Below are 18,030 nucleotides of genomic sequence, written 5' to 3' on the forward strand. Positions count from 1 at the left end.
TAAATAATGCTTTGAAAGTAAAGGATAAATGTAAAAACAGAATCCAAATATCGGCGTTGTCTACATGCAAATTCGATATAGCACGTAGTTGCTCTGTTTTCAAATCACATGCTCAAGCTTACAAAACAATAAAATTAAAAAAACTGCAGCAATTAAAAAAAAGGAATAAAGTTGTGTCTACGAATATATCATCAACAGGGAAACACAAAGACATGAGATGCTATTAAAAACTTTAGATCCTCTTTCTGTCTGGATCTTCCAGGAGTGCTGACAATGTTTTCCAGAAAATTGATTGGTCAGTAGATGGTGATTTCATACTTGCTGATCTCTAGTATGGAATTTTGCAGTAAGTTACCATGGTGATATATCAATCCTTTCTAATAAAGAAAAAACAGGCTTAACCCTACAGTTACCTGGATAAGATGAAAACCTGCTTTGTAGGACAGGCCTGTACAATCCTGGTCACTCCCAGTGAAAACTGAGCATCTTCAAGTCTTCCTCCTGTCTTTTTGTCAGTACTACTGTGTCCAAACTATACATCATAGTAGGTCTCACTACTATCTTGTAAACCTTCCCTTTCAGTCATGCTGCTATCCTTCATTCACAAATTATCCCACACAGTTGTCTCCATCCACTCCTGCCTCTCCTTCGCTTCTTTTGTGCACAGCCTGTAGCTTTGGCAGTGCTACATATTTAACTCATCCACCTCCTTGCACCTCCCTCTCATTCACATGCATGTATTCTTTCTTGGTTCCACAGATTTTCATTCTTCTTCTCCTCAGAGCATACCTTCACCTCTGCAGGTTCTCTTACAGCCACTCCCTAATCTCATCATGGATCACAATGTCATCTGCAAACATCACAGTCCACAGAGACTCCTGCATGACCTCATCTGCCAGTCTGTCCATCACCACTGCAAACAAGAAGGGGCTTGGAGCAGATACCTGATGTAATCCCACCCCCATCTGGCACTCCTATCACACACCTCACCACTGTCCCATGTCCTCATACATGCCCTGCACCACTGTCACATACTTTTCTGCCACTCCTCACTTCTTTATACAGTGCTACAGTTCCTCTTGTCCCCCCTATCATATTATTTGTTTAAATTCACAAAGACACAGTTAAGCACTGTCTCACCTTCTCTATACTCTCTATACTCGATGAACACTCTAAAAGCAAATGTAGTGTCTTCCTCACAAATTGAATTATGTTGCGCCTAGCTTTTATGTACTATTATTGTATTCTAACATATGTTTAACAATGCTCACACACGACTCACACTTGTAGACTCAGCTTTGAGATAATCTATTATGAAAATTATGTGTTGTGATCACAGAAAGAATGAAATGTCTTTTCCAGTTTATTGTAGGCCTACAATGCTTATTCTAATGTCCTGTGATACGTTTTTGTGATGAAGACCTATGTTCACATACAGCTTTTATAGAATGATGAATGAAAAGTACAACTAAGTTCTAGGTTATACCTACTTTCAGTTATATTGTTTTTGGTACGTTTGAACCGATGACTGTTTTCTACAGTCATTGAAACTTTAGCAAGGTTCTACGTCATTTGCTTGCGACGTATAATCGTCAGTCGCAGCCTCTGCGTCACTATTCCCCGCATCAGTTCTTTGATTGTTTCTTTCACCGCATTAAAACATCACACACCAGCAACCACGCACTACCAGGAAACACGGCGAAGTGAGGTAACTGCTAAAGGCTTTGGCTTGTCCTGAAGTCATTTTGTAGGCTTCGTGTGAGGCGTTTATCGCTGTTTGACTGTAGCAGATAACGAGCCTGCTGCGATGCAGGCGACAGTTAGAAATGGTGCAGTGCCAGTGCGGAGCTAGCAGGCTAACCTCAGTTAGCCGGAGGAGGAACGATGCTCAGTTAGCTGCTGTCAACTGGTCATTTCATCCCCTGATACTGTCTTTTCACCGATTTATTAATTGATAATAGTGAGAGCTGTTGTGTCTGGAACAAAAATATGAAAATCAAGTTCGTCTAACCTGTAGCTCCTAACGTTTAAACCTCATGTTTCTCTAATTATTAACCTTGTCTTGTTTGTCAGACCTCCAGTTTTAAAGTAACTGAATTTAATGCTAACCTTTATGGAAGTGATAAGAGAGACAGATAATATTCGTTTGCTTTGATTAACAAAAAAGTTTGTAAGTTTCCATTTTATTTTTATAAACCCCCCTTTGACGCTGTGTAGCTGTTTTCCACATTAACTGTTTGGATTCAAGCATTTTCTTTTGTAGATAAAGCTACAACAGCACATTGCCAGTATAATTTATTATTTAAAAAATATTTCAGGCAATTTGAAATCAGGTGGGGTCCAGAGTTTAGATTTAGTATGCCATCTAAATTCATAGCAACATTTTGACGCTTTGGTACAATATTTGAGTCTCCCAAACTGTATTACATTCCTTTCAGCCGCTTCTTTCGTTTTCCTTTTTAAAGCGAGAAATTGATCCGAGCGAGTGTTGTCTCCTACAGCGAGCACCGAGGAGACTATGCCCTGGTTTGTTGTGGAGCCGCAAGGACGTCGCTATAGCTTTTTTTTTTTTTTTTTAATCTGACCTCTTCGAACAGAGATGAGGAAGCTTAACTTTTAAACAGTTCCGGTGTGCCTCGTGGTCACGTGACTGGCGACAGAAACCTAAGTTTTCTTCAGAAATGAAATCGAAACTTAACTCTTTTTGTGGAGGGCAGTTTCATTTTTATTACATTAACAACCCCGTGGATTTTCCCTTCATCATCGCCGTGTAACAGTGTAGTAACGCATCTTGCAGCAGGCTTTATAAGGGCGCAAACCTCTCCGGTGTTTATCTTTGTGCTGCGGGCAGGACCTGATCACCCAAAACCGGAAGACCCTGCATTTTGGACAACACCTTCAGCACTACATAGATTTGTGATTTTTTCCCCCCCATTCTACCACGGGTTCCGTCTTTATTCTTACATTAATCTGTAACGTTTATTTTATTATTATAATTATTATTACCTTATTTACATGGGATCGAGTCTTGGATTAGTCGCCTTTATGAATCTGCAAAAGTAAGGGCGCTTTTTACTACTTCTATTTACTTTTTCAGCGCTGCCACTTTCATTTGAACTACTGTAGGTGAGAACTGTTAAAATCAGTGTGTTATAATGCCTCTGATGATGCTGTAAGACTCCACGGGCCCTTTCCTGCTTGTAAATATAGCATATTGCGTGCACATGTGGAGGCGTATGCGCTAAATCTAGAGACTTCATTTCTGACATATTCAGGAAACAGAGGGCACAAAGGTTAGTGATGATAGAAGAGGGTGACTCTCAATGTCAGGCTGTGCGCTGGAGGTGTTTTGTCTTTAATGTGTTTTTTGGTTTGTTTTTTGTTTTAAATAGTGTTCTCAATCAGTTGTCAGATGCACAGTCTTGTCTACATCTCTGTCTAGGCTAACAACAAAGGAGAGTGTAGTGAAAGCAGATTCTGAAAAACACAGTTGTTATTTTGGCTGTCAAATGTTGCCTTGCATCAGGGTCAAGATGAGTCAGCTTCAGTACTGTTTGGCCCCTCAGCTGCTGGCCCTGTCGGCCCTTATTACAGCGATGAACCAACACTATGGTGTTCTCTGTTAATGCGGTATGTTCAGTCCGCTCAGCTCTCAGCGACATGCCGTTGATGCTGACTGTGCCAGAGGTGATGAAACCTGACTCAGTATTGGGTGTCTCCTTGTTGTCATTCTGCCTGATATAGACATTATTGAGTGTTGTCAGATATGACACCTGAGGAGGAATCAATGTTTGTTTCTCCCACAGAAGGATTTTAAAGTTCTGGGACAATTTAGGTCAAAATTTCTATTTCAGATTGCTGATTTTTTTTTATGTTTTATTTTCATGCATGCTCTATCTAGCTCTATGAAAAATAACATTATAACCAGAATTGCTAGCTAACCGCTGCAGGTTTTTCCCCTGTCTGCAGTTTGTTACTGATGACTTTTTAGCCCATGTCCCTCTGTGCCCTTGTCCGTTCTCCTTGTCTGCATCAGTCTCACTTTCCCTCTCTGCTTCGGCTTCAGATCCAGCGATAATTTCTAAGGCCAGAAATAATACAGAATAGTTGCAACAAGGTCTGAATTATTTATCAGCTTCCTTTTTAACTGGGATTTGGTTTCAGTGTGACTGGAAGAGATAGTATGTCACCCTGCAGTATCCTTGTAGACTGAATAGTTATGATAATCTGATGATATATGCAGCACTCCCAGCTTGTCGTCTCCACATTTCCTCCAACCTTCCATATTGACCACATTTTTGATGATCCTCTGTGTTGTTTGCTGCTGTATTTTAAGAAAGCAGTGGCATAGACAGTTGCTTAAAACCTTGCTCTTGGAGTTGTTATAGATTTACTGACTTATCCAAGGACACTTGAGCAGGTTGGAGGGTTGCCAGCACAGTCTGAACTTGTGGTATTGGCTGGAATGACAGTTTTTTCTTAACCTCCCGACTGCTCCTTAATTTTTTAAAAGTTTTTTTTTTTTTTTTTTTACAATTGAGTTATCTTGCTGTTATTTGTCTCAATTTATTGGTATTCTCCTAACTTTGCCCTTTGTTTTTATTTCAGGGTCTCTCAGCATGCAACTGGCCTGCCCTGACTCCTGATCAGGGTATTCTATTTGCGCTAGAGGACATACACTAATACAGAAGCTGCACAGCCGGCAGCATCGGCCCCCTTCACGCTCAACCCCTGCGCTATGAGCAGAGGTAGAGGAGGGCCTTCCAAAGAACATTACTACAGGCATCCACAACCCCGCGTGCAGGAAAGGGATAACTTCTATAGACCTGGCCCAGGTGTATTCTATCCCAGAGCTGGGCCACAGCAGATCGCACATCCAAGTTACTACGACGGTCCTGCCCACCCTGAAGCACACATACAGCCCTCATCTCCCCTCATCCCTTCTACCCCCCCTACACCAAGCCACATTAAAGTGGTCCCAAACTCTGTCACCCATAATAGCTTGTACAGCCCGAATCACGGTGCAGGTCCAAGCCCTAATTCCTTTCATGACAAACAAAGAGAGTTCCTGACAGGACAGATCTCTGAGGCTCCACAGTTTAGAGCCACTGTGAGTGGAGGAGGAGGAGGAGGATTTGTACCCAACAGGTCACATAGTACTATATACCAGCCTCAGTCAGGATACTGTAGATATCCAAACAGCAGCCCTAGGGGTAGAGGGGCTAGCCAAGACCGGAGAACATACCGACCTGGTGCAGGAGCTTCAAGAGGTAACCTAGCACCTCGACACTTGAATCAAAACCAGTTCCAAGGTAAAAACCATAACCAACACTCCAGTAGACAATGGCGCACCCAAACAGATTCACTCTGTGACCAATTTCAGGGTTTGTTGCTCAAAGACAGGCCCAACAGAGGAGGAGAAAGGTTTGACAAACATTCTTCATCCAGCAGCACAGGAAATTTAAGTTTTTGTAAACCTAACATCACTCTCACAACTCAAATACAGGGCGAGGTACATGAGGCTTTGGCTGCGTTGAAGCCAAGTGAAAGTATTTCTGCTAAAGTGTTAGCCAGAAAACTGCATCTTCCCAAAAAGGTAGTCAACAAGGCTCTGTACTCTTTGGAACGCTTACAGAAAGCTTCCAAGCAAGGATTAACCCCTCCTGAGTGGACACTATACAGAGAACCTCTCAGAGTCGAGGAAGACCAAAGCACAAAGTATCACGTACAAAATCAACCTCCTTATTCGTTAGCCAGTTCAGAACCCCCACAAAAACCTGAAGAAAAGGTTGAAACAGAAACCGAAGAGGAAGTCCAGGCCAAAGAAGAGGATTCTGACACAGAATCGAGTTCTTCATATTCCTCCTCTTTAGATTTTTCTGACTCTGAAGATTCCCAGTCATCAGCAAAAGGTCAACATCACGAGAAGCAACATCCCAGCACTTCCAGCTCTCCTGATCAGGATATTAAAGGTGCTGTGATGGCAGAACAGAAGGAACAAATTTTTAAATACCTTCTTCAATCAAAGGAGGCAACAGCTCTTAACATAGCGAAAAATATTGGACTCAAGACTGCTAAGCAGGTCAATTCTACTCTGTACGCCCTAGAAAAGCAAGGTGAAGTCGTTAGGAATGTTGAAGTCAACCCTCCTACGTGGGAGCTCTCCACCCACCGCCGAGAGAGAATGGAGAGGAGTCTCAAAGCTGCACAGAGCAACCCGACTGTCCTGGTTAAAATGGAAGTAGAAGAGGAGGAAGTGAGTGCCATCTTTTCCCCATCACCGCTACCACCATTACCAGGCCTTGAGGTACTTACGGGGGGTTGGATACCAGACCAAATTCTTAGTGAAGCGGTAGGTATAGTTAGAGTTTTTGCTTTATACATTTTGATTTGTTTAAATATAAATGGCTTTGGGTTTTCACTCAGCTGCAGGAGAAGAAGTGAGGCAGAGTAGTTCAGGGGGCAGTGTGAGGTGGAGTGTCCAGCACACCTGCCTTGATTTTGCCAATCAGCCAGCTGTGACCAGATGGCACAAACCAGCCACCCTTCTTATTTCCCCTAAAATTTTATTTATTTTGTGCATCTCTGTCACACCAGAGATTCGAGCGGAGGAGGCAAGGCAACAGGCGTTTAATCAGATTTGAAATCTTTGCCTCAGAGCCTCTTTCCAAAACAAGATTGGTTAAATTTGATGTTGGACTCAACTTGTATTCTTATTCTACCTGAATCTCTGCTGTATTTTATGATCTCAGATTTAGGGCCACATTTAATTAAATTCACAGCATGGCGCACTGTGACAAGCCATACTCTTTTCTAATCACACACAAAGAAACAGTGAAGAGCACAAAGTTTGATCATCTAACTGGAACAAATTGTGAAGAAAAAGGACAAGTTGTGTAAAGAGTCCTCCTTCTAATGTTGCTTGTGTTTTTCAGCTACGCCTCTTTTATACACTGAAGGTAAAAACACTTGATCCAAACCTGTGCATCCTCCATTAGAGCTCTTCTGGCAAGCCTCTTCTTTCCTCTGTCCTCCAGTTGGGTTTTGGGAATTGTGACACCCTTCAGCATAGTGTGCTGAGATTGATTTCCAGGTCACCGTCGAGAGGACAGAGAAGACGAGAAGGAACAAATTAGTGAAATAAGAAAAGCCTTAGGACTCCACAGCTGGGTTGTGGACTGAGCCAGACTTTTTCTCCGAGTTATTGTTTGGAGTTCAGTGTGATTCACCCTGCCGGGCAGGCTCCACCTGAGTGCACAGAGTTTTGATTTATTCTGCATGTGTCCGTGCAAAGTGACAATAAAAGTGTGTTTGCAGCTCAGCATGGTCCCTGGCTTTGCCTGCACTAAGGTGAATCCATCTGTAGTGTAGGTCTCTGCTACATATAGAACAATACCCTAAAATAACAATTCATGCACCTTATTACAGTGGCAAAGATTCCTTGAAATGTGGCGGCTAAATGAAAATCAAACCATAACTTAAAAATAATAAATTGGAAACTCTTTCAGCTAAATAGGTCAAGCTGAATGGATAACAAATTCTAGGTATTAAAGATATTTCCCCAGTATAACACAGCATGCATTCTGAAAAGATTAAAATAGTAGCTTGACATTTTGAGACATAAGCTTATTCGCTCATTTCCCCGTTTCCAGCCTTTATGCTAAGCCAAATCAACCATCTGTGGATTTATCCAACAAACATAAAAGCAGTGTCAATCTTTCTTTCTAATTCTCTTCCAAATGTTGAACTATTGCTCTGAGAGACACTTTGCTGAAAATGTGAACTTTTTATTAATCGCATTTAGATAAGACTTGAAGCTCTACCTTGCCTATATTAATCAATTTTTCCCTTTCCATCTCGTTCCTCCTTTTAGCCCCTTTCCTCTGCCTCATGTAAAAGCGAAAACGCCAATGAAGGACAGTGGTCCACTGATGACATCCCTGAATTCCTCAATGCTATTCGCAGAGAGACGGATGCTGAAAAAAAGGCAGCCGAGAAAACCAATGCCATGGGGACTGTAGCTGTCTCAGTGGCTGCCCCGCCTCCCCAGAATCTGTGGGCTAAATTACAAGAGGTAAGGTTGAAGAACCCTGTGAGCGGTCTCATGGAGTATGCCCAGTATCTGGGCCAGAACTGCGAGTTCCTGCTGCTGGACCAGTCAGGACCCTCCCACGATCCTAGGTTAGTAAAATGATCCACATACACCAGGCTTTGTAAATGCTATTACGGCACTTACTGGTTTGTTACGGCTAATCACTGACTCAGGTTTTAGTGCCACAATAATTAGTTTACCAAGTTTAACTCATAAAATATCACAATTAATAGTGACAGTCCTGCTGTGTTACGACCTGATTTATCCAACATTTTCACGAGCTCATGAATTCAGTTAGGTTCAGTTTTGTTTATATGGCACGAAATCACAACAACAGTCACAACAAGGCGCTTTATATTGTAAGTTAGTGACTCTTCAGTAATACAGAGAAAACCCCAACAATAAAATGTCCCTTTTTAACGAGCACTTGTCGACAGTGGGAAGGATAAACTCCCTTTTAACAGGAGGAAACCTCAAGAGCACAACCACGCTTAGGGAGGGGGAGTCATCAGCTGCAACCCCTTGGGGGTGATGGGAGGAAGACAGAACAAAAGACATGCTGTGGAAGAGAGCCAGAAATTAATAATAACTAGTGATTAAATGCAAGGAGGTGTATAAACACGTAGTGAGTAAAAAAGAAGAATGAACAAAAAAAAAAAAACACTCAGTGCATCATGGGAAACCCCAAGAAGCCTAGACCTATTGCAGTGCCACTAAGGGAGGAGTCAGGGTCTCGTGATCCAGCCCAAACTATATGCTTTATCAAAAAGGAAATGAAATGAGAAATATGCTCTCTTTCTTTCATTTTCTTTTGTACGGAAATTGTTCTACACAGATAAGACTTAACCGATATAGAGGGTAAATCCTATCCTTTTTTTCATTATGTGATAGTTTTGTTTTTACACCTACACAGATCTGTGTAGTCAGAGTCTATAAGAAATAAATCTGCCGAAGTGAAATCAAACTAAAAATGTAAATTACTTTGCTTGTTAGTCAACATAGGAATCTTGGTAAAATTTTTTCTTGAATTAATCATATTTGCAGATAGTTGTGTCTCATCTGTATTTTCTTTTTTTGCTTCTGTTAGATTTCGTATGCAGGTGATGCTCAACGGGAGGCTGTTTCCTGTCGCGGAAGCTTCTAGTAAGAAAGTTGCAAAAAAGGATGCTGCTGCAGCCACACTGCAAATCCTTGTCAAAGAGATGCAGGGGGGGACGTGCACCGCCGATGAGGAAAATACTGGCAATGTGGACCAGGTGATGGAGCTACTTCCAGACACCAGTGTAAGTTCTTTTCTAATCTGTGAAAATACGACCCCTTATGCATTTTAAGAAATGAAATCACATTTAGTCACAGCACGCTTTAACTAATTGCCTGTGACTGGTCAGACTTTCGTCAATTGAGAGTGTTGAATTTATTCACCAGGGCATGAACTGTAAACAGAAGTCTAATTACCTGTGCTGGCTAAAACTGTGTCCGTAGCAGTTATCTAATGTTGGAGACCAATTAAAAACTGTGTCTGAGAGATGCTGTAAATTATAGTTGGCATTTTTGTTTACTCTCTCCACAAGGGGCCTGGTGAAAGCACAGGGGGGATTTTTGGGTCTGGCGGTGTGGAAGGGACGGCAGAGGGACCTCGCCAACCCCTGTCCCGCTCTCTGCCTGGTGGCAAGAATCCGGTGTCGGTCCTTATGGAGTACAGCCAGCGCAGTGGGAAGCCCATCGAGTTCATCAACACTGGGCAGGCGGGTCCACCGCATGATCCAAGGTACTGACTCATTCACCTCCCTTTGAATCTGTCGCTTTGGATGTTCTTCTCCACACTGCATGCTCATAGGTTGAGTTTCTCTCTGTGGTCATACTTTTCTGCCTCAGAGCAGCAGCTGTTCAATATCTCTTCAGTACTGTAGTCATCTGACAAAGGCACAAAAACGTCTTTGTTCAGTCGATGGCCGGGTCAGACAAACAGTATAAACTTGTGTTTTCTTGCCATCACTTTCTAGAAAACGTGATCACTAGTCTTGATCATGATCTTGGTACAGGCTCCAGTTTCATTGTGATCATGGCGCATCTGCTCAGGCTTTGTAAATGTGAAGTTATGAATCTGATCTCAGTTACAATCCAATAAAATCCTGTCCCTTTCGTTTCCCTTTCTCTGTTCTGGGCTCAGGTTCATGTACAGGGTGAAGGTGGGAGAGAGCTTGTTTGCAGAGGCCTCAGCTCCAAACAAGAAGGCAGCTCGCCAGCTGGCAGCAGAGGAGGCTGTCAAAGAATTAATGGCTGATGGGAAACTGCAGCTCAACAAGGTGTTTAATGAGAAACCAAGAATAGATGGGGATTGCATATTCCTAAAATTAAAGGGATAATTGATTTCTTGGGCATAAAGAAATTATTTTTGTCATATATGTCACAAAGCTCTTTTCTTTACTGTTCACATCTTTCTTTTGCACCACCGCCTCACCCATCTGTCTTCTCCAGCCTCAGTTGCCCCTGGGTCCTTCCAGTGGCAGTGACGAGAGTTTTTCTGGGGCAACATGCCCCAGTTTACCTCCACTTACTGCAGATGAGTTGCGAGCAGCCCACGAGGCAGGGGTCGGGGACCTCATCAACCACCTGAACAACAATGCAGTGTCGGGTCTTCTGGAGTATGCCAGAGCCCGGGGCTTTGCTGCCGAGATCCGCCTTGTGGGCCAGTCTGGACCGCCACATGACCCTAAGTATGTTAGACCATGATGCAACCAAACCCACAGACCAGTCTGGGCTGCCACGTACTTGTAAAAGGAATATTTTATGTAGATTTTCGAATAATTTAAAGATTTCTTTTTTGCCTTGCTTTACAGGATCTTTGGTGTGTTGCAATAACAACTCATGCTATGAGGGAATTATTAGAATAGATATTTGTGTTTATCTCTTTGTTAAAACAGCTGGGGTTTCCATGCAATCACGTGAGGGGGGGGGGGGGGGGGGGGGGGGGGGGGGAAACCAAGCAAAATCCTCTGCTTATCTTACTTTTTGCCCCGTCTTCTCAGGTTCACCTACCAGGCCAAGCTCGGCGGACGCTGGTTCCCTCCCGTCTGTGCGTCCAACAAGAAGCAGGGAAAGCAGGAAGCAGCTGATGCTGCACTGCGCGTTCTGATTGGAGAAGCTGAGAGAGCAGCCCGCACTGGGGAGCTTACACCAGCTGAGGTACTGACTATTCAATGAATTCAGGCATTTCATCTTAAAAGTTAAAAGTGCACCAGCTTTAAAAGAGCTTTCTGTGGCTCAGCGTGGGATTACAGCTGAACATAATGGAATGAAAGAGTAGAGCATAGCAACAGGTTCTGCTTAGCTTGATTACTTGTGCTGAAAGATTAAGCTCAAAGTAATCTAAAGTAAATGCTTGAAGGATAATCAACTAACCACTTCACTTACTCTCCTGAGAAAATAATATCAGAAAATGTCTTTATGTACATTTGAAATGTATAACCTCTTTCAAGACAAAAGCAGTCTAAGGTAAACTCTTTCATAATAAAGAACACAACACAAGGGTGTAAGGAAGTGACACGTCTGTATAGACAGCATACTAAAACATGCAGTTTGTTATATTCTCCTGTTTTAGTTTCACATTTTTGTCCAATTCATATTCAGAGAATCCTGAATATTGAATAATAATGTTTTAAATAATGCTTCCTGTCTTTCTTTCCTTTGCATGTTTTTGTACTCCCTTCTCCTAGTTACCAGTGAGCGGCAGCACACTGCATGATCAGATAGCAATGTTGAGTCACCAGCGCTTCAACGCTCTGACCACACGGATCCAGCACTGCCTTCTGGGACGCAAGATTCTGGCCACGATCATCATGAGGAGGGGGGAGGGCCTGGGGACTGTTGTCAGCCTTGGAACTGGTACATCCATTACCTTTAGCGTATAACATATGAAATGACCAAAGTGGTAAAAATGTAAGGAATTGTGGAGCACTGTGGGGGTGGATGGGGGGATTGCCCCTGCGTTTTTTCCATGATGTTTAGTTTTGTGGATTTCTGCGCTTAGAGGTATGTACTGTCACAAAGCTGAAGCAACTAGGTCACCGCTGAACCGAGAGGCGCTGCATTGTCGTGTTTTTTGACATTGAATTTGTCTTTTTTTCTCTCCCTCTCTCTCATTCTTGTTGTCAGGAAATCGCTGTGTTAAAGGGGAGGAGCTGAGCCTTAAAGGAGAGACTGTTAATGACTGCCATGCAGAAATCATCTCCAGGAGAGGATTTATTCGGTAGAAATTGATATCTTGCTTCTTTATCAGTGTTTCTCCTACACTTCTAAAAATACCCCCCTCTCCCTGAAACGGCGTCTGTGGGACATTATAAGTCTAGCTCACCTTCTCCTTTCCTCTCAGGTTTCTGTACAGTGAGCTGCTCAAGCACTATGAAGGTGCAGACGATAGTATATTTGAACCGGCGGAGAATAACAAACTACGGATCAAATCTGACATCACCTTTCACCTCTACATTAGGTGGGAGAATGAGATGTTTTCTTTCTCTTTCTTCACTACCCCCCAAGCCTTCACTTTCACACATCAGTGTTTCCTGTTTAGCTCTGTGAGGTCTCATCTCCTAAACTGCAGGTTGCTTTGCTGTGCATCATAGCAATACCTTATCTCTCTCCTTTTTCTCTCATCCTTAGTACGGCACCGTGTGGGGATGGTGCTCTGTTTGATAAGTCATGCAGTGAGGCGGGGGATGAAGCTCAAGGCCACCAGCCTCTATTTGAGAATGCTAAGCAGGGCAAGCTTCGCACTAAAGTGGAGAATGGTGAAGCACGATACTAAAAGAGAAATTGGCTTTTATGTACATGATCTGTCATGAAATGTAGATGAAAACAAATGATACCACATCCTGGTTTGTAAGCAAGAGTGTGCCGTTGGTCTTTGCCAGGTGAGGGCACCATCCCTGTGGAGTCAAGTGCCATTGTACCCACCTGGGATGGCATCCAGCACGGTGAAAGGCTGAGGACAATGAGCTGCAGTGATAAGATCCTGCGCTGGAATGTGATAGGCCTACAGGGGGCACTGCTTACCCATTTCCTGGATCCCATCTACCTGAAGTCCATCACACTTGGTAAAATATGAAGATTTCTTTGTGCAGATTAGAGTCAGTGAAAAATGATGGACTCCCATTGCATTGGTTCTGGACTTGGATACCAGTCTTACAGCATGTCTTTGCGTCTCTTATCCAACAGGCTATTTGTACAGCCACGGTCACCTGACACGCGCCGTTTGCTGTCGGTTGGCCAGAGACGGTGAGGCTTTCACGCAAAGTCTCCCCACTCCCTTCAAGCTGAACCACCCTGAGGTAACCGCACAGGTTTTTGGCAAGGTCACACTTGGAACATTAATCATGAACATTAAGTTTATTCTCACTAAATCCATCAAGCTGCCAACAATCCTATTTGTGCCTGCACAGCTTCTTCTTTTTTTTTATTGCTCATATTATTTTAAATTTGGCTCATCCATCAATTAACAAAAAGCCAGCAGGTTGCTGTTGTAACACCAAGAGAAAAGGAAGAAATATAGCAGCTGGCACACTTTCAGTTTTTTCTTTTTTTTGAGCCTTTTTTTTTCCTTAACATTTTCTTGGTTTGTCATTTAGTTTGACACTAATCAACACAGTATGACGCCTCTGACACATCAGTGATGCACGTGTTACTCATCTAATTAAAGAACTGCTAATTTACAAAATGTGCTCTCTCTCCCCATCCCTTCTCCCACACCACCTGGTTGGACTTGTAGGTCGGCAGGGTGAGTGTGTATGACTCCACACGTCACACAGGCAAGACCAAGGAGTCCAGTGTGAACTGGAGCTTTCCAGACCAGCACAGTGTTGAAGTGCTTGACGGGACCAAAGGAAAAGTAGATGGGTATGTAGCATGTAGGGACTGACATGTATTATCTTTACTGAATTTTTGTTTTGTTTTTTTATTATTAATAGTAAGGATTGTGAGTTGATTTGAAATCTACAATTGACATTACATTCAACAGCTTCAAGACTTATTGTATTATCCTTTTCGATCTTTATTTTCTTTAGTATTGATTATGTTTGTACATATAGCTCAGACTCACGAGAGTAAAACTAGAACAGCAACCTCTTTGCAACTAGTAAATTCAGTGGTTGCACTAAATTTGTATGCTGTTGGTGACAAAATGCAAGTAGTTGCAGCAACCAACTCATTGCCTAGTGGTTTAGGATTTTGCATACTCAACCTCTGGGCAATCAGTTTACTCACAAGGTGTTTGTACAGGTTGTATGATGGGAGGAAGCATGTCACAGTCTTGGACTGACTGCAGTCAGTCTCAGACAAACCAGTGAAAGCATGCAAATTATTGCTGTCTAACTGATCCAACACACTGCATCAATTGGAGTCAGACTGCGTTGAGTCAACTTGTCTTTAAAGCATCACTTTGCAACTGTTCAGGTTACATTCCAGTATAAAAGCAATCAGAGCACCTGTGTCATTTTACAGTTAAATGGTCGTCCTACAGCAACTGCGTCACTATTTGTGGAGGAATTTCTGGATTTCTGTTCCATGTGTAAGATTTGCACTCTGAGTATAAGTAGATAATGTCAATTTCTGAATACATAGAAACAACAGATTTGCAGTTTTTGCTGATTTATCACAGTTAATCATCATGGTATTACAAACAGAGTTCATGCAGTTGCCAACTTGACCACATTCAGTCACAGACTGATAGCAGACTGACTCAGTCTTCCTTAACCACAGTCGCTTGAAGACAGCAGGTGATGGCGAGGAGTCGCAGACCTGGTCCCTGTCATTAAAGAAACAGTTTTAAATGCACGAGGAGTCCAACATTGTTGCACATGGTTGCAGTAATGTTGGTCACCCTGAGGTGTACAGCCACTGCTTTTCCTAGTGTGACTTTTGCATAACAAGGAAAAAGAAGTCAGACATTCTGATTTTAAAAATGCTTTGTTGCTATCTTGAGCTGTTGTTCAGTGTGAGCCACATAAAGCTTTGAAAAGAAGTGTCTTGATGCATGCTCAATAATTCAGATAAAGAAATCCAACCAAGTTAATTCGGTTCATGTGGACCAACATTTTCAGTGGCAGAAATGTTTTATCGCTCATCCAGGTAACCACTACAGTCTCAGGAAATGTCTGGTGAGACTTCTTCAGCCTCACTGGACGTTTGTGACATCGCTCATCCAAGTGACAGGAAGTCACTTGGATGAGCGATGAAACGTTTCTCCCACTGAAAACGTTGCATCCAGATGAACTGAATTAACTTTAGGGGATTTGAATGGATGCTGACACCCACTCTGGGGGAAACACTGAAGCAGGTTGTGATAATTCAGTTTCAGTTTGTGGAGTTTTTTCCCCTTATTTATCTTTATAACGTCTTCTCACACCCTCCTATACCACATTAGTAATAAAAACTCTTTACAAAACACCATAAACTGAAAGCTGTTTGCAGATTTTTTGCTTCATTTAATTTTAATTAAGTGAGTCAAAACAGAGCAGCAGGGAGCGAAGTAAGCTAAATAAGAAACACTGCATGATCTGAGGAAACACTTTGTCATGCCAGCCTGCCAGACAAACCATAATGCTTTTCCTGTCACACTTGTTTTGCATTTTTTTTTTAAACACTTTGCTAATGTCTTTTTTGTCCAGGACCAAACTGGCCGTGTCCCGCGTGTCCAAGTCCAATCTATTCCATCTTTTCCGCTCCCTGTGCCAGCGAAGCGGTCGCACTGACCTCCTCTCCCTGCCCTCCTACGCTCAGGCAAAGATGTCTGCTGTGTCCTTCCAGCAAGCCAAGCAACAGTTTTTCCAAGCTCTCAGCGCCCACGGCTACGGAGCCTGGATCGGAAAACCCCTGGAAGAAAAGAGCTTCGAGGCTGGGGAGGGAAACGGGAACAATGGGGCACCTGTGGGAAACAGCAACAATGTAGGAGCAGTGGAGGCATAGAACTGTTGTGTCGAGTGCTTTATAAAATAATACCACTGGGTGCAGGGAGAAAAGCTCAAAGTGCAAACGGGTTAAAGACAAAAGGATAATCAAACAATGTGACGACGCTAGTGCCCAAAACTTTGGAAAGACTAAAGAGAGAGTGAAAGAAAGGGACACAAGAAGTGAGTGGAATGGGTCAAGGAGGGCAAACCCTAAAGGATGAGCGAGTCCACAGCTGACAAGACAGAGCTCCGCGGGGTGTACAGAATATTGTAGACACTACATGCAAAAGAATTAGTCTGAAGTCAGTAAACCAACATGGCAGGCACTGCTCGGAAGCTCAGACAGTTTCAGTTTTTCTTTGTCACCGTTTGGCATTTGTGGTTCTTGCTTTCCTATTGTACTACTTGATGTTCACACTTATATGTGCAGATTCCCGTTGCAAATGTCTGCACCCAAATCACTTGTTCTCTTTGCAGAGGAGAAAAACTGCTTATTGGAATTCAGCCTGGTGTGACCAGTGCCATGTAGCAGTGTTTGTAATTGTGATTAATTTACTTTGCAGTGGAATGCTTCTATCATGAAGTATCCCCCCCCCCCCCCGTTCATTATGCTTTTATTGTGTTAATGTGTTTTTTAGGACAAAGAGAAATAATGGGACACCCTCAGCGGGAACTTTCGGGTTGGATTTTTGAAACTGCATTGATTTAATTTTGATGTCAAAAGGAAAATTGCAAGAATGTACATAAGAAAATCATTAATTAATGTTCATTGTTCAACATTTCAGTCTTTAATTCCCGTACATGCTTTAAAGTCTTCAGTCAGACTTCTTTTTAGTTAAACATGCTGATCGTACGTCTGCTGGCTGTTGTTGCAGCTTTTTGTCTTTTTTCCTTGCGTTTTGAGTATTTCTCTTCCTCCTGAACCCCCGACCCTCTTCTGTCAAAGTGTTCATCAGTAGCTGGGTATGTTTTTAAATCCTGGGAAGCCTCACGTGTCCTGCCTGTGGGGAAAGCCACCTTATATTTTTCAAAATATAAATCTAAATACACAAAGGTTTCAAGTTCTGGTAAACTGGGTAGTTTTTGAAAACTGCGGCTTAAGTTTTGTCTTTGATTTGAGTGTATGATGCAATATATAAATATATACAGATATATATATGGTATATACAAATACATGAACACAAAGATGTACAGTGGGTTCCAAAAGTTTAAGCCTGGTTACAGAAGCTTTTATTTTAATGTGTGGCTGTTTTGTTTTGGGTTTTTATGTTTGTTTGTTTTTTGAAAATTTGAAATACACTTCTAGAAAGATGAGCAGTTTTAAGATTTGAACGAGCTGCTGTTTCCATTAAACAGACCTCAGAGTTTTGGGAAGAATTTGAACGCGTCGCCGCATGTCAGAGATGTAATGTGACGCAGGATGTCTCTCTCAGATGTTTGTGCTTAATGTCTGATAACTACAGAGGTAAAGCTATGCAAGTCAGCTCTCTGATCCTTCAAACGGTTTGGGGTAGCTTTGATGCATGTATAGAGCCATTGTTTTACTGGAAAATAAATCTCTTTTTTTGTCATTGGTTTTGAAGTTGTCTCTGTAAAAACAAGAGCAGCACCTCCAGTGAATTCTTGTCTTCAGCAGTGAGTTATGCAGCTGTGTATACTTTTTTTTTTAAACTCTTGGTAAATTCTCATCTATATTCGCTGCACTGAGCTCTACATGTATGTCAATCACTTAGCTTAAAAACTCAGACTTGTGGGCCCTCACTATGATAAATTGGGCTTTTTGGTTTAACGGTGTATAGACGGTGTGTCTGTGTGTGTATGTATATGTGCAGGATTAATGTATATAAATCATTCTCAGTTGCTTTTCTATATTTTTCCTGATATTTTAATTAACTGACAGTGAAATTTATTCATTTTTTTAACAATGACTTTTGAAAAAGTTAAAAATAATAAAAAAAAGTAGCAGTCTGTCATATTTTCATATTTTTCATCTTA

The 18,030-nt window shown here is 42.2% G+C and overlaps 1 protein-coding gene across 4 annotated transcripts; it reads left to right on the plus strand.

The window, feature by feature from the left end:
• Nucleotides 1-1,603: 1,603 nt before the first annotated feature.
• On the plus strand, nucleotides 1,604-17,606 carry adar (adenosine deaminase RNA specific). Of its 4 annotated transcripts, none has more exons than XM_063485317.1 (16): nucleotides 1,604-1,708; nucleotides 4,609-6,352; nucleotides 7,874-8,181; nucleotides 9,180-9,375; nucleotides 9,664-9,860; nucleotides 10,263-10,398; nucleotides 10,571-10,809; nucleotides 11,122-11,278; nucleotides 11,809-11,977; nucleotides 12,248-12,341; nucleotides 12,465-12,581; nucleotides 12,752-12,879; nucleotides 13,003-13,185; nucleotides 13,307-13,419; nucleotides 13,857-13,984; nucleotides 15,754-17,606. In XM_063485317.1, the coding sequence occupies exons 2-16, from the start codon at nucleotides 4,739-4,741 to the stop codon at nucleotides 16,049-16,051; spliced, it is 4,077 nt and encodes a 1,358-aa protein (XP_063341387.1). In that variant the 5' UTR covers nucleotides 1,604-1,708; nucleotides 4,609-4,738; the 3' UTR covers nucleotides 16,052-17,606. The 4 variants fall into 4 exon arrangements, with proteins under 4 accessions (XP_063341387.1, XP_065327809.1, XP_065327810.1 ...); XM_065471737.1 differs by having other exon boundaries at nucleotides 4,609-6,307; XM_065471738.1 differs by having other exon boundaries at nucleotides 4,609-6,256.
• Nucleotides 17,607-18,030: the final 424 nt, after the last annotated feature.

The sequence above is a fragment of the Pelmatolapia mariae genome, linkage group LG10_11 (genome assembly GCF_036321145.2).
Source record: "Pelmatolapia mariae isolate MD_Pm_ZW linkage group LG10_11, Pm_UMD_F_2, whole genome shotgun sequence".
Taxonomy (NCBI): Eukaryota; Metazoa; Chordata; class Actinopteri; order Cichliformes; family Cichlidae; genus Pelmatolapia; species Pelmatolapia mariae.

What these genes read in the sequence shown, in the direction of transcription:
- adar (XM_063485317.1), top strand. Translation starts at nt 4,739, where the DNA reads ATGAGCAGAGGTAGAGGAGGGCCTTCCAAAGAACATTACTACAGGCAT. An exon ending in GGTCCACCGCATGATCCAAG is followed by an intron (nt 9,861 to 10,262) that starts GTACTGACTCAT and finishes TTCTGGGCTCAG; the next exon opens with GTTCATGTACAGGGTGAAGG. An exon ending in GGAAACTGCAGCTCAACAAG is followed by an intron (nt 10,399 to 10,570) that starts GTGTTTAATGAG and finishes TGTCTTCTCCAG; the next exon opens with CCTCAGTTGCCCCTGGGTCC.